Source organism: Notothenia rossii, assembly GCF_949606895.1.
Source record: "Notothenia rossii genome assembly, chromosome: 5".
In the NCBI taxonomy this organism is placed as follows: Eukaryota; Metazoa; Chordata; class Actinopteri; order Perciformes; family Nototheniidae; genus Notothenia; species Notothenia rossii.
In genome coordinates, this window is record NC_136903.1 from 66,892,699 (window position 1) to 66,904,700 (window position 12,002).

At 39.0% G+C, this 12,002-nt stretch overlaps 2 protein-coding genes across 6 annotated transcripts; one reads left to right on the plus strand and one right to left on the minus strand.

Moving 5' to 3' along the window:
* Positions 1-1,453: 1,453 nt before the first annotated feature.
* tshba (thyroid stimulating hormone subunit beta a) lies at positions 1,454-11,758 on the minus strand. 4 transcript variants are annotated; one of them, XM_079682522.1, is made up of 3 exons: positions 11,643-11,758; positions 2,875-3,075; positions 1,454-2,178 (listed from the first exon to the last, which is right to left on the minus strand). In XM_079682522.1, the coding sequence occupies exons 2-3, from the start codon at positions 3,034-3,036 to the stop codon at positions 1,900-1,902; spliced, it is 441 nt and encodes a 146-aa protein (XP_079538648.1). In that variant the 5' UTR covers positions 3,037-3,075; positions 11,643-11,758; the 3' UTR covers positions 1,454-1,899. The 4 variants fall into 4 exon arrangements, with proteins under 4 accessions (XP_079538648.1, XP_079538647.1, XP_079538649.1 ...); XM_079682521.1 differs by lacking the exon at positions 11,643-11,758 and adding an exon at positions 6,872-7,004; XM_079682523.1 differs by lacking the exon at positions 11,643-11,758 and adding an exon at positions 6,829-6,890.
* Positions 3,992-10,908, plus strand: slc5a8l (solute carrier family 5 member 8, like). 2 transcript variants are annotated; one of them, XM_079682518.1, is made up of 15 exons: positions 3,992-4,820; positions 5,149-5,214; positions 5,414-5,465; positions 5,782-5,849; positions 6,251-6,405; positions 6,891-7,031; positions 7,115-7,244; positions 7,344-7,432; positions 7,757-7,869; positions 8,802-8,869; positions 8,974-9,060; positions 9,144-9,337; positions 10,138-10,247; positions 10,369-10,454; positions 10,567-10,908. In XM_079682518.1, the coding sequence occupies exons 1-15, from the start codon at positions 4,467-4,469 to the stop codon at positions 10,678-10,680; spliced, it is 1,827 nt and encodes a 608-aa protein (XP_079538644.1). In that variant the 5' UTR covers positions 3,992-4,466; the 3' UTR covers positions 10,681-10,908. The 2 variants fall into 2 exon arrangements, with proteins under 2 accessions (XP_079538644.1, XP_079538645.1); XM_079682519.1 differs by having other exon boundaries at positions 3,994-4,820; positions 9,144-9,331.
* Positions 11,759-12,002: the final 244 nt, after the last annotated feature.

Genomic DNA, 12,002 nt, shown 5'->3' on the forward strand with positions numbered 1-12,002 from the left:
TCTGACTAGATATAGGCGCTATAGTAGAAACAATAAGGTGTCATAATATTTGTTACAGTTCATCTTGAAGGGAACATGAATGTGAGTACTAAAAACATCTTAATCCATTCAATAGCCATTGAGATATTTCAGTCTAGACTGAAAAAAAGGTCACATTTGTTCTAGTTGAATAAACAAAACACAAACAAAACTGTGTGGTTTGTCTCAATGAAAGAGTGGTCGGTATGTGCGTCACATGGCTGTTTTCCTGGACTGCTGATGGAAGCAAATTCCAATTCATCCACTGCTTTTTCCAGTCTGATGATTGTAGAGTTATGTCAGGTCAACTTTTTGTATAAGGTATACAGCATAATTAACCCTCTAGTGAGGTGGGTTTATGAGTAAAGTCAGGCTAGATCATATAGATTCATTGAACTCAGGAAACCATTTTATGTTGTTATGTTGGTTACAGGAGAAGTAGCAATATTGAAACTGAAAAACAAAGACATAAACAATGCACCATAAATCCAGGAATGTTCAATTTGACAGCAGTGTCAAGGTTAAACAGTGCTGGTCTGTGAGAAGTTGAAGAAGCTTCCTCAAGGTTATGGGCTTTAGGGTTCAGCATTAAAAACCGGTTTACATTCATAATTTCCCACACTTAGCTAGACCACATTTGGTTTGTTCCACCTCTGCCCCAAAAATATAAGGTTTCTAACTTTATGATATGTGTCAGGGACAAGTGGCACAGAGTCAAAGCTTGACATGGGGAGCAATGCAGATGTAGACAACTATTGTTCACTGATGAAAGTGAAACAGAAATGTACTTTCTGCCATTCATTTAAAATCTTTTTGTTTGGCCTTCAGTTCACCAGCTTCCTGTTAAATTTGATATTTTATTAAATATCTCAATATCTGAAAAGCTGCTATAGAGCTGCAACACCAATGAATAACACTTACAGTATAATGCTCTGATACGTACAGTTAGAATCTGAGCCTTACAAGATAGCTCTTAAGTCAACAAAGAGACACTTGAATAAGCAAATTAAATGTACACTGACGGAGGAATGTTGTACATACAGAAGTGAGATGAATATAACCTAAGGTGAGGAAAGAGCAATGTAACAGAGTTCCACATGATGGACTTCATAGTCAGTTTCACCTTTGAACTACTGTGCTATTAATAAGCTCCAGCTGTCTCCCTCCAGAATTCACTGTGACAACAGGAAACAACACATTGATGCTGTACTATTATTAATGTAAACATATTATCTAATCAACAAATTGGTAAAGACAATTGTCATACTGTCATTTTGGAGATTGGCAATTCTTCTGCCTTATCTTTGTGGACCACCATGCTCACTGATAATCCATTTGGTAGGAAGAGGTGAGTTAACGATCATGTGCCTTCAGAATGACGGATGTGGCAAATATAGTATCCTGAGGTGACATTGTGGAGCGTCATGGCCTTGTGATTGTGATGTGGAAGCTACTGTTGTGCTCTGTACAGGATGTGATTAAGTCAAACACAGCTTAGTCAGAGAGCTATTTAGAGACGTGAGCTTTAATTGAGTTGAATTCAGAGTATCCCTCTCAGAGTAAACATAATACGTCTGGGAGTCACACACACACACACACTCACACACAAGGGTACAGGAGGATAAAAAATGACGCTGACTAAAATGTGCGACAGGATCAACCCCGCATTGTAAAGTGAGTAGCAGGGCTGCAGCACAGGCACGCTTGGCAACAAAGACACAATAAACAGTCGGAACAATAGGTACCAGAACAGACAGTATAGATAACTCTGTATCCATCACCAACTAAAGGATGGTGTTTGTTTCATCTAAAAACATTCATGACTCATGCAGCTGCTGGGTCGTTTGAACAGTAAAAAGAGATAAGCTGATACCAGGAGAATCAGAAAGGGATCATGTAGTTTCTCTGGCCAGGGTACGGGTAGAGACTTCTCACTGGTTTGGTACAGCGAGCTCTGTCAGGGCCGGCCCTCTGTATGCACTCATTGCTGTCCGTCCTGCAGGCCCCACAGTGGCAGCTGAGGGCCACGGGGTAGGTGAAGACGGGGTTGGAGTCCACGGGGCAGCCGGGCAGTACGGCCGCACGGTATTCCACCTTGTCATAGGTACAGCCTCGCTGGATCAGGAAGCGTGTGCGGAGTGGGTGCTTCAGGTTACTGTCCTGCTCAACGTACAGTACACAAACACATCATCAACTCATTATACATTTCAAATCCTTGGAAACAAACAACTTTTTGTTGATTTGTATCTTAAAATTGGATAAATCCAGCTGTGGCTCTGTCTCTTTGTCAGGGTTGAGGTCAAGGCCCCCTTAGGCCCCTTGATCAATAGCCAACAGACATATTTACATTGAGGTTGAAACTGAATTGTTGATTAATGTACACTTTTCTAGGTAAATAAATAATGCAACAAGTTTGTTGGTTAAATGTTACAGTCTTTGTAAAAGATCACCTATGTTTTAAATATGTTTGTTTTTTATTTGACTGTTCCTTTCCCTAAGGACTTTGCACATTGAACACATTTAAATGTTATTATGAAACATATTCAGTTACATTAAAACTACATTTGAAAATACTACAAGTAAATCTGTTTGTTTTTCATTTGTTTCTGACCCTTTTGTGTTTTTTTATTTCCTTAAATACTACCTTCTATTTACACTGGTTAATGATCAAACGGAAATGTGTTTTGACTGAAAACAAAAAAATGTTTAAAGTGGATTTACAATTTTAAACCATTCACAGTTAATCATTTTTATTGGCCATGATGAAACAATGAACCTTTGCATCAATCACTTTCCTATATGACAATCTTTATTTTTCCAGCTGAAGAAATGAATGAGAATCTACGTCAGACATACCTTTGAGTAGCAGAATCCCATGCAGATGGTTGTGTTGATCGCCACACAGTAGCCACACTCTGGCTGTTCCACATACAGGGTGAAGTCTGTGGGTAAACACATGGGAACAGCTGGGCTGAACATCAGGAAAAGGAGCCAGCTGGTGAACACTGCACTCTCCATGTCAAGCAAAGGGATTTATTTCCCAAATAAACTTGGGATCTGCAAGGAAAGGAAATATAAAGACACACATTGTCAACGAGAGATCAGCAAGGACATAAAGCGTAGTATCTTCATTATGATTTGCTCCTTTTTGCATGTGAGAGTCACCTGCTCCAGAGATGCAGGACCTGATGATTGTGAGTTTGAACATCCCTCATGAACAGTATTTATGCAAACTTTTTCGTATCCAAGGTAGCAGTTATCTTCTATCTGTGACGAACAGACAGGACTTAGTGTTTAGTCCATTAGTTGAGTGACATGAATTAATAATTATTTGAATGATCAAAGTTTATGTAAAAACAACAAAGAAAATTGATTCTAAATGAACTGAAGATCATGGGCTTGTTCAGTGTCCACTAGATGTCACAAAATGCCTAAAAGCATACATTCTTGGAAGGATGCTTATTTTCTAAAGCACATTTACATGTTAACCAGAGTTACAAACCTAATCTGTCCCTCATTTGGATAAAAATTAACTAGAGAAAAAAAACACGTTTTGAACTAGATAACGTGTCTCAGCACTTCTGTCAATGTGCATGTGGAAATTATGCTTCATGCATTGGTGGTTCCAAAAATCCACACCAGTCAGCAAAGTTTATGCAAGACTTTCACAAACGGCACAGTCCACATTTGTTATAAACATGGGTAAAACACATTCAGAGGAGGGTTATCTAATCTTTTGTCCTAGTACAGTAAGTCAAATGAAAACTGCAGCAGTAGACATTGCAGTTTATCTCTAAACGTCAGAGATAGAGGCTTCGAGCTACTGACAAGTCGGTATGTTCACTTGAGCCAAAGCTGCATGGATTTCCTTATTTTTGTTTAATGATTGTCAAGGGTAGTTAAAGTCTCTGGTGCATTCTTTTTGTCATTCCAATAGAAAGTATCTTGTCTGCCATCAGCACAACCCCCAGGAGCACCACCTTTTACAATCACTGGAAGGCTGACTTGAGTACAATGTGTCCTTGATGGATTATTAACTAAACTAATCTTTATAGTCTGCAGAAAACTTCAGAGTGGCTAAAACACCTGCGGGAGATGAAGAGTGGTTAAAGTGTCTTATACCTCTACTCTCAGCTGGAGCAACTCTGATAGTTAGATTACAAAGTGGAAAACAGCGTTGGACTAACGCCTCAAACTCTGGATTTTTCTATTCTTTGTTGAAAGGACATTTTAAGGATGAGTGCAGTTTATTTACACCTGTCTCACATTTGACACAGTTGGCTTTCTCTGACTTCTACTTATGTTTTGGTTTGTGTACAACTGGAGCTTAAGACAGTTTCAGGCTAAATTAAAGTGAAGATCCTTCAACGTTAGAAACAACAAATAATTCAGAAGCATTCATAACAAGAGTTCAGAGAGAAGCGTTGGTGAAAGCTGCTAAACTAACCATGACTGGTGCAGGTGGTCCAGTGTCCACTTTCTCCGTGTGGGATTATGTGGTGTTTGCGGGAACTATTTTGGTTTCAGCCGGCGTTGGCCTTTTTCAGGCCATTCGAAGCCGCAAGGAGACCAGCAGTTCTGAGTTTTTGCTTGGTGGACGACAAATGACAGCTGTGCCTGTTGCCATGTCGCTCACTGCCAGCTTTATGTCTGGCATCACGGTCATCGGCACACCGGCTGAGGCCTACCGCTTTGGAGCTGCCTTCTGGCTCTTCGGCTTCTCCTATGCCATCATGTCTGTTATCACCGCTGAAGTCTTTGTCCCACTATTCTACAGATTGGCAATCACCAGTGCCTATGAGGTACGGAAATGATTAAAATATTACAAAAGCTGGCACCAAATACCTTGGAATATAACAATAATTGGAGCATGCATGCTTTATTGATGGGCACTTTTACAAGTTAATGTGGCTGCACTTTATTTCGCAACATGGCTGTAGCTTGTTTAAAGGGTTTTACTGTTATCCATTGCTGTACAAAATCTGCCATAAAAGCAGTTCCTCCGATAATTGGGCAGACATTGGAGTGGAAAACAAATAAAAAACAATTTGCATATTTTTTAAATATGGATATATAAACCAAATGAACAGTTTACTGAAGTATGACTGTCTGTTTTCCTTCCATTTCTAGTACCTGGAGCTGCGCTTCAGCCGGCCCGTTCGTCTACTTGGGACAACAATGTACATTGCTCAGACGGTAACTAAAACATGCTGTTCAAACATATTCATGGTTGCTATGCATTTAGATCATTCAAAATAACATGAAAAATGTAACATGGTGAAAAGCACCTGTTTTGTTTCATGTAAAATGTATTCTTGATACCAATTTCAAAATGAATATGAATCACGTTTGATGTGTTTCCAACTAATCAGCTAATGGGAGCACTTTTGTTCAGATCCTGTACACCGGCATGGTCATCTACGCCCCAGCTCTTGCACTAAATCAAAGTAAGTCTGCTGCAGCAGTTATGAATAAAGAGTTCTTCAGTCGTCCAGAGGTAACCTGTGTTAGATTTGATTTGGCCTGAAAACAGAGTTTATACTGTTCAATACTGACAGATAGGACAGATGGTTTCTCTGTCTCATGTTTAACTTCAACACAGATTTAACCTAAAACTAAAAAAGCTGAGTATGTGTTTTCCTTTTAAATACAACATTTTAAGGAGGTTGTGAGAGCGGCTCGGATTAACTGAAATGTCTCATGGTGTTATGTCTCAATGCATTTGTTCTGAAATCATAAAGGAGTTTTTCTGTGGTTACTCAGTCACAGGGCTGGATCTATGGGGAGTGCTGGTGGCCACAGGAGCAGTGTGCATCGTCTACTGCACTTTGGTCAGTATGCTGCATTTCATATAGTATTTATTGTAGTAAATAGTAGTAGTAATAGTAAATACATGATCTGCATTGTTAGACTGCTCCTAACACTAGGATGGGTCAAATGCAGACGAACTATGTCGTTACATAGTACCTGTACTATGTAATGACAATAAAAGTGCAAAAAAAAAAAGAAGAAATGTTTAAAAATAAACTTATTTGTACAGATTGCACACACCTATTTAGGTGTGCGGTTAATTACACCGTCAGATCTGCTTGTGAAACTAAAGTTGTCAAAGTTGATTTATAATTGTACACATTTGAAATTCACAGCATGAAGCCTCAACTAGCACTACATTGGAAAGATCTTCAACATTACTTGGAAATGATAAGCTGACAGGAACTTGGATTTGTTTCAGGGCGGTCTGAAAGCAGTGATCTGGACGGACGTAATGCAGATGGTGATCATGCTGGCAGGGTTTGTGGCGGTTATAGCTCGAGGAGCCGTTCTGCAGGGAGGCCTGACCAATATTTGGGAAGATGCTGGCAAAGGAGGCCGACTAGATGCGTTTGAGTAAGTACACCAGCAGAGTTGTGGAGGATAGTATTTGTTGTTGGTTTGTTTTGAACAGATTATGATGTCAGATGGGCGGGGCTTCCATAATCAGATCAATTAGACTGCAGTGACAGAAAAAACAATTTGATTAACTCCGGTAATTGTCTCCTGTGACTAAACTGCTTGTGTATACACGAAAGGAAGGTTCTCTGGAAACTGTTGATTAAATATCAATCATTTCTGTTTATTCACTGGAAAAACAGAAACGTTGACTGTATTATGCCTATTGGGTTAGCTGAAAGCAACAATATACTGTTTTTATTCAAACTTAATATTATTGCTTTTAACTTACCTAATACAATTATTAGTAATTTGTTGACATAAAACATTTCATTAAATTCAACTTTTTTCTCAGTGTTGATTTAAAAGACCTTTCTTTACCAGATGTTTGTGCTGTTGATGTCCCCAAACAATCAAACCTTACACATGTTTTTGACTTTTAGCTTTGACCCGGACCCTCTGAAGCGACACACTTTCTGGACTATCGTAGTCGGTGGCAGCGTCATGTGGGTGTCCATCTACTCCATCAATCAGTCCCAGGTGCAACGCTACATCTCCTGCAAATCCTTGCGACATGCCAAGATGTGAGCGTTCCTGCAATGCCAAAAGTATGTTGTTAGATGTGAGCAAAGGTTTGAGCACTGACGCGTCTTCTTTAACATCCCAGGTCTTTGTATGTGAACCTGGTGGGCCTGTGGCTAACTGTGAGTCTGGCTGTGTTTTCCGGCCTCACCATGTTCTCCATTTACAAGAACTGTGACCCACTTGAAAACGGTGACATAGGCACACCTGACCAGGTAACCACAGCTGTTATAGTCTCATCATCTCATGGTCATCATGCTGTGTGTCACAAAGCATTACTGTTAACTGTAAAATGGCTCTTCTTTGGACACCAGATGCTGCCGTACCTTGTGATGGATATCCTGGCAGCCTACCCTGGAATCCCTGGCTTGTTTGTGGCTGCTGCATACAGTGGTACCCTTAGGTGAGGCCTGAGACAAACGTGGAACATTTGTTATAGTTTTTCTAAGGAATAAGGAAAGGATCTTGTAGATAAGATACAATGATGAGTCAAAATGAGCTGGCAGTACCTGGGTTATGTTTCTTCCTAACTCCATGTCATTGTTTTTCTGACGAATGAGAAAGTCATTGTTGGGTTCTAGTCATTTTATGCACGCATGACGCACGAAACGACCGTCTGCATGCTATCCGAGACTAATCCTACCTGTAACCTAAATGGCCATCTAAATGCATAAGTCATCCTGTTCTATTCTAAAAGACTAAAAGCTAACTGTTGTATATTTTTCAGCACAGTGTCTTCAAGCATTAATGCTCTTGTTGCTGTCACTGTGGAGGACTTTATTCTTCCAGTGTTCAAAAACCTCACAGAGAAGCAAGTTTCCTGGATGAACATGGGCCTCAGTAAGTTCAATATGCTTTCACGTCAGCACAAAAATGAGCAAGTATCAGAAAAAGTGTGATAAAGACTAAACTACTCCCAAGAAAATGTTTTATGAAGACAGTTTTGCTATACAACCTTACATATGTCATTATCTAAAGAGATAGTCAGTTCTGACCATCAATACCGCAGTAATTATCTTACAGTGACTCCTTGAAGCTCATAAGATAGTAGTTACAGAGATAACCATTATCTTATGTTATTCTTCCAAATAAATATAATTGTTTCCAGTTGCACTGTTCAAGTTATGACATGACCAGGTGGTAATAAAATAAATGAAACCATTGGAGAAAAGCTTCTAGAAGCGGATTTTGCAAAGCTCAATGTACAAACAGTGGATATACCTCAATTGGCTGAACAAACCCTGCAAAGGTTGGAACACGTAGGTCAACTTGGGAGGATCAAAGTTGTGGTTTCCATTATTACTTTGAAGTTAAGCCCTTTATTAGTTAATTACTTGGAAGATAAACCATTTATTAGTTACCCATAGGATACATTTAATACAGGTTACATAACCAAGTGTTAATGATTAAAAAAAAAAAAAAAACTAGTGATGAATGGATTGACCACACATTAATTTAGCTCAAACTGACACGTACCCTTTATATGACAATGTGTTTCCTTCCTAATGTAATTTATGTGTAACGTCTCCTGACAGCCCAAAATCATATGTGGAATTACTTTTTAAATAACATCAACGCCTATGAACTGACATTATTAACTAAATTCAACGCTTTTTATGACTTTTCAAGAACAGATACCCTGGAAATACAAGACAACATTCAAAATACATTGAGTCCAAAAACCGCTAAATTATAAAAAAAACATTTGTCTCTGAAAGCAGTGTTTAGATCCTTTCTTTGATCTTAACAATGCTGATTTGAACACCTCCCAGGTGTTTTCTTTGGTGCCGTGTGCATTGGGATGGCTGGAGTTGCATCAGCCATGGGAAGCATTTTGCAGGTGAACACCATGCACTCACACCATGCACTCATGTATTGCTCTACTGCCCCACCAAGAGCTGAACACCATGAACTACAAGCCTTCTGATCGTTTTCTTTTCACAGGCAGCTCTGTCCATATTTGGCATGATCAGCGGGCCTCTTCTTGGTCTTTACCTATTAGGCATGCTATTCCGCACATCAAATTCAATAGTGAGTATTTCCTTTTACACTAGCATTCTTTTTGAATGTGACGCATCCAGGAGGTATTTGACTGCACCATGTTTACTTTGCAGGGCGGGCTCGTGGGAATGATCATTGGCCTGGTGTTGACTCTGTGGGTGGGGATTGGAAGCCAGATCTACCCCCCCACAGCTGAAAAGACAAACCCTCTCCCAGTCTCCACTGTGGGCTGCAACAGCACAATGAGTCAAAACGTCACAACCCCAGCTCCATGGACCAGTCCCGTGACTCTGACCTCACAGCCCCAGTGAGTTATTCATGACACTCAGGGGCGTCTGCTGCCACTCACATGACATGAGCAGAGCCAAAACAACATTAGCATTTTCATTTTGCAAATGTATACCAATTATAGAAATGTTTCCAAGCTTCATATCTGACCCGCAAAGACTTCAATTTGCCAGTTTATTACCAAAAGTAAAAACTCTAAACATATATAAATACAAAATTAAATTATTTAGCTGTTGTCAAGGATGAATGCTCCCAGAGGGAGTGCTTGAATGCTTTATCAGTATATTAATACATATCATTAAACTTGATAATATATGCTGAACCCACCGCTTTTCTGGACTACATTTCAGAAATGGATTTTTATACAGGGTTTTGATGCTTTTCAAAAATAATTTCGGAAATACAAAATGCACATTGATAGAGACTATATCCAAAGAAACTCAGTCTACATTTATATATATACTTGAGCAGCAGTTACTTGCTTTATTAATACGTCAATTGAGAGAAAATCAACTATTTCAACAAGCTATTAATTCCTCAGGGCATTTGAAAAATGGCAACTTTTCACATGTTCCAGTTTCTTAAAGGGATAATTTGCGGATGTTTCTGTTTTATATTATTGTTTATTAAAATATGTTAGGAATTTGGACTGCACGTTTGACAAAACTATTAAAAGTCGAATATTCGATAATAAGGATAAACGATAGTTGCAAACGAGGTTCATGCAGTATGCCATCAGAAGAAATGTGTCATTAATGTTGGCATAAGAAGTGCAGAATAGAATGAGGACATAATGTAATCATGTCCTCTGTGTTTCAGTGTGAGGCCGCCTCTGGCAGACTCCTGGTACTCTCTGTCCTACCTCTACTTCTGTCTCCTGGGTACGCTCACCACGATGGTGGTTGGTCTGCTGGTGAGCATGGCCACAGGTGAGACATCTCCTTTACCAATACCTCCAAATACACATTCTTGTGTTGGTGAAATATTTAACAGTATAATGTAAATCTACAATTAGAACTGTTATGGGAATATGTTTCCATTTGTGTTTAGGTGGATGTAAGCAAGATGAAAAGAACCCTGATCTGTTTGTGAAGGCGAGTGACCTGTTTAGCTTCAGCTGCTGTGGTAAATCAAAGGTAGGAGAATAACCCCTTTGTTATATAACAAGTAACAAAGTAAAGATATATGAAATACAGATGTGTATATTTTGTCACTTGTTAATAATAGTTTGTTCTCACTCCATTACAGGTATCAGAAGTCACAGAAAAGTCTGCAAAAGACTTTAATACGGTGGCTGACAACCCAACATTCACAGACTTTGAAATGAAAAGCAAAGATCCTGAAAGAGCCACCAAACTGTGACACTGCTGCATTCATACATATTTACTGAAAGGAGAGATTTTAAAATAATTATTTTTATAAACATGACAATGACAAGACTAAATTGTTTTGCTGCTTGATCCCCTGTGCATTACATTTGTGGAAACAATTGTTTTTACAAATCTTCCATTACCGTGTATTTATGTTGATGTGTTTTAAACATGTTTCTTGAATTTCAATAAAACATTATGTATATTTTACATTGAGAAAGAGCTTGACAACTTGTCTTAAATTGAGCTTTAAGAACATAAAGAAAATCCAAATCTGTATTTGGATGTTACTACCCTACTGAGGTGATTTTAATAATAGAAAAAAAAGAGTTAAACCAGGACATTTCTGCAGTTTTAGCATTCATCAGAACAATAGGCTTTGAGATCACACACAGTCACCTCATATTTGATCTCACGATGACAGAGCGGCTCTCATTTCCTGTTAAGCAGTGATGTGTTCACTTTACTTTCATTGCCCTTTGTTCAATTGTTCTCTTTCACAGTGTCTGCTAGCTCTATGTTCTCTACCTGAACATTGTCCTCCTTCATGTCCTGCTGACAAAGGCACAATGAAACACTGTTTGATATACTACAAAATGTAAGATGACATGGCCATGTGTTTGTATTTGTTAAGTGGCTGGTTATTTTTTTGGGGGGGGGGAATTGTGAACTTTTTTAGTAACTGCCTACTCCTTATTAAAGATTTGATAAACCCTTGTACACAAGCATACAGAAAACCCCAGTGAGTGTATGACCTCTGTATGTAGAGTGAGTATATATGACAGTGAAACTAAGAAAACTACATGTATTCTGCAGTTTCTGTTCTACTCAGGGCTGTAAAAAGTGTTTGACCTGAGCAATAAGGAAAACACAGAGTGAGCTTTGGTCAGGATAATAAACGTGTCATTTGTCTCCTTGGCAACATACAATGGAGGAAGGTTACAAAGCACTGACCTGCCCACTTTCACCTGCCACTGCGCCAGCAAATCCACACGAGCTGCACAAGGTTTACAGGAAGTGGAGTCAGCCGTAGCATGGAGGCAGACTCACTGCCAGTGAAGTGAGCCCAGTTTGTTTTCACTGACACCGACAAAACAAGGTGAGACGGATCTTACATTTACTTCCTTGATCAAGATTTGACCTTAGTTTTTTACACAGAGTAAGAGGGAGATTAGAAATGATTATATTTAAATAAAATAAGAGTTGGTATGCCATTATGTGTTTGAATGTGTCTGATCTTTGCTGGATTATATTGATTAATGTAGTAGATATGACCTAGTTATTAAAGGTCAACCACCATGTTTAAGATGTTGT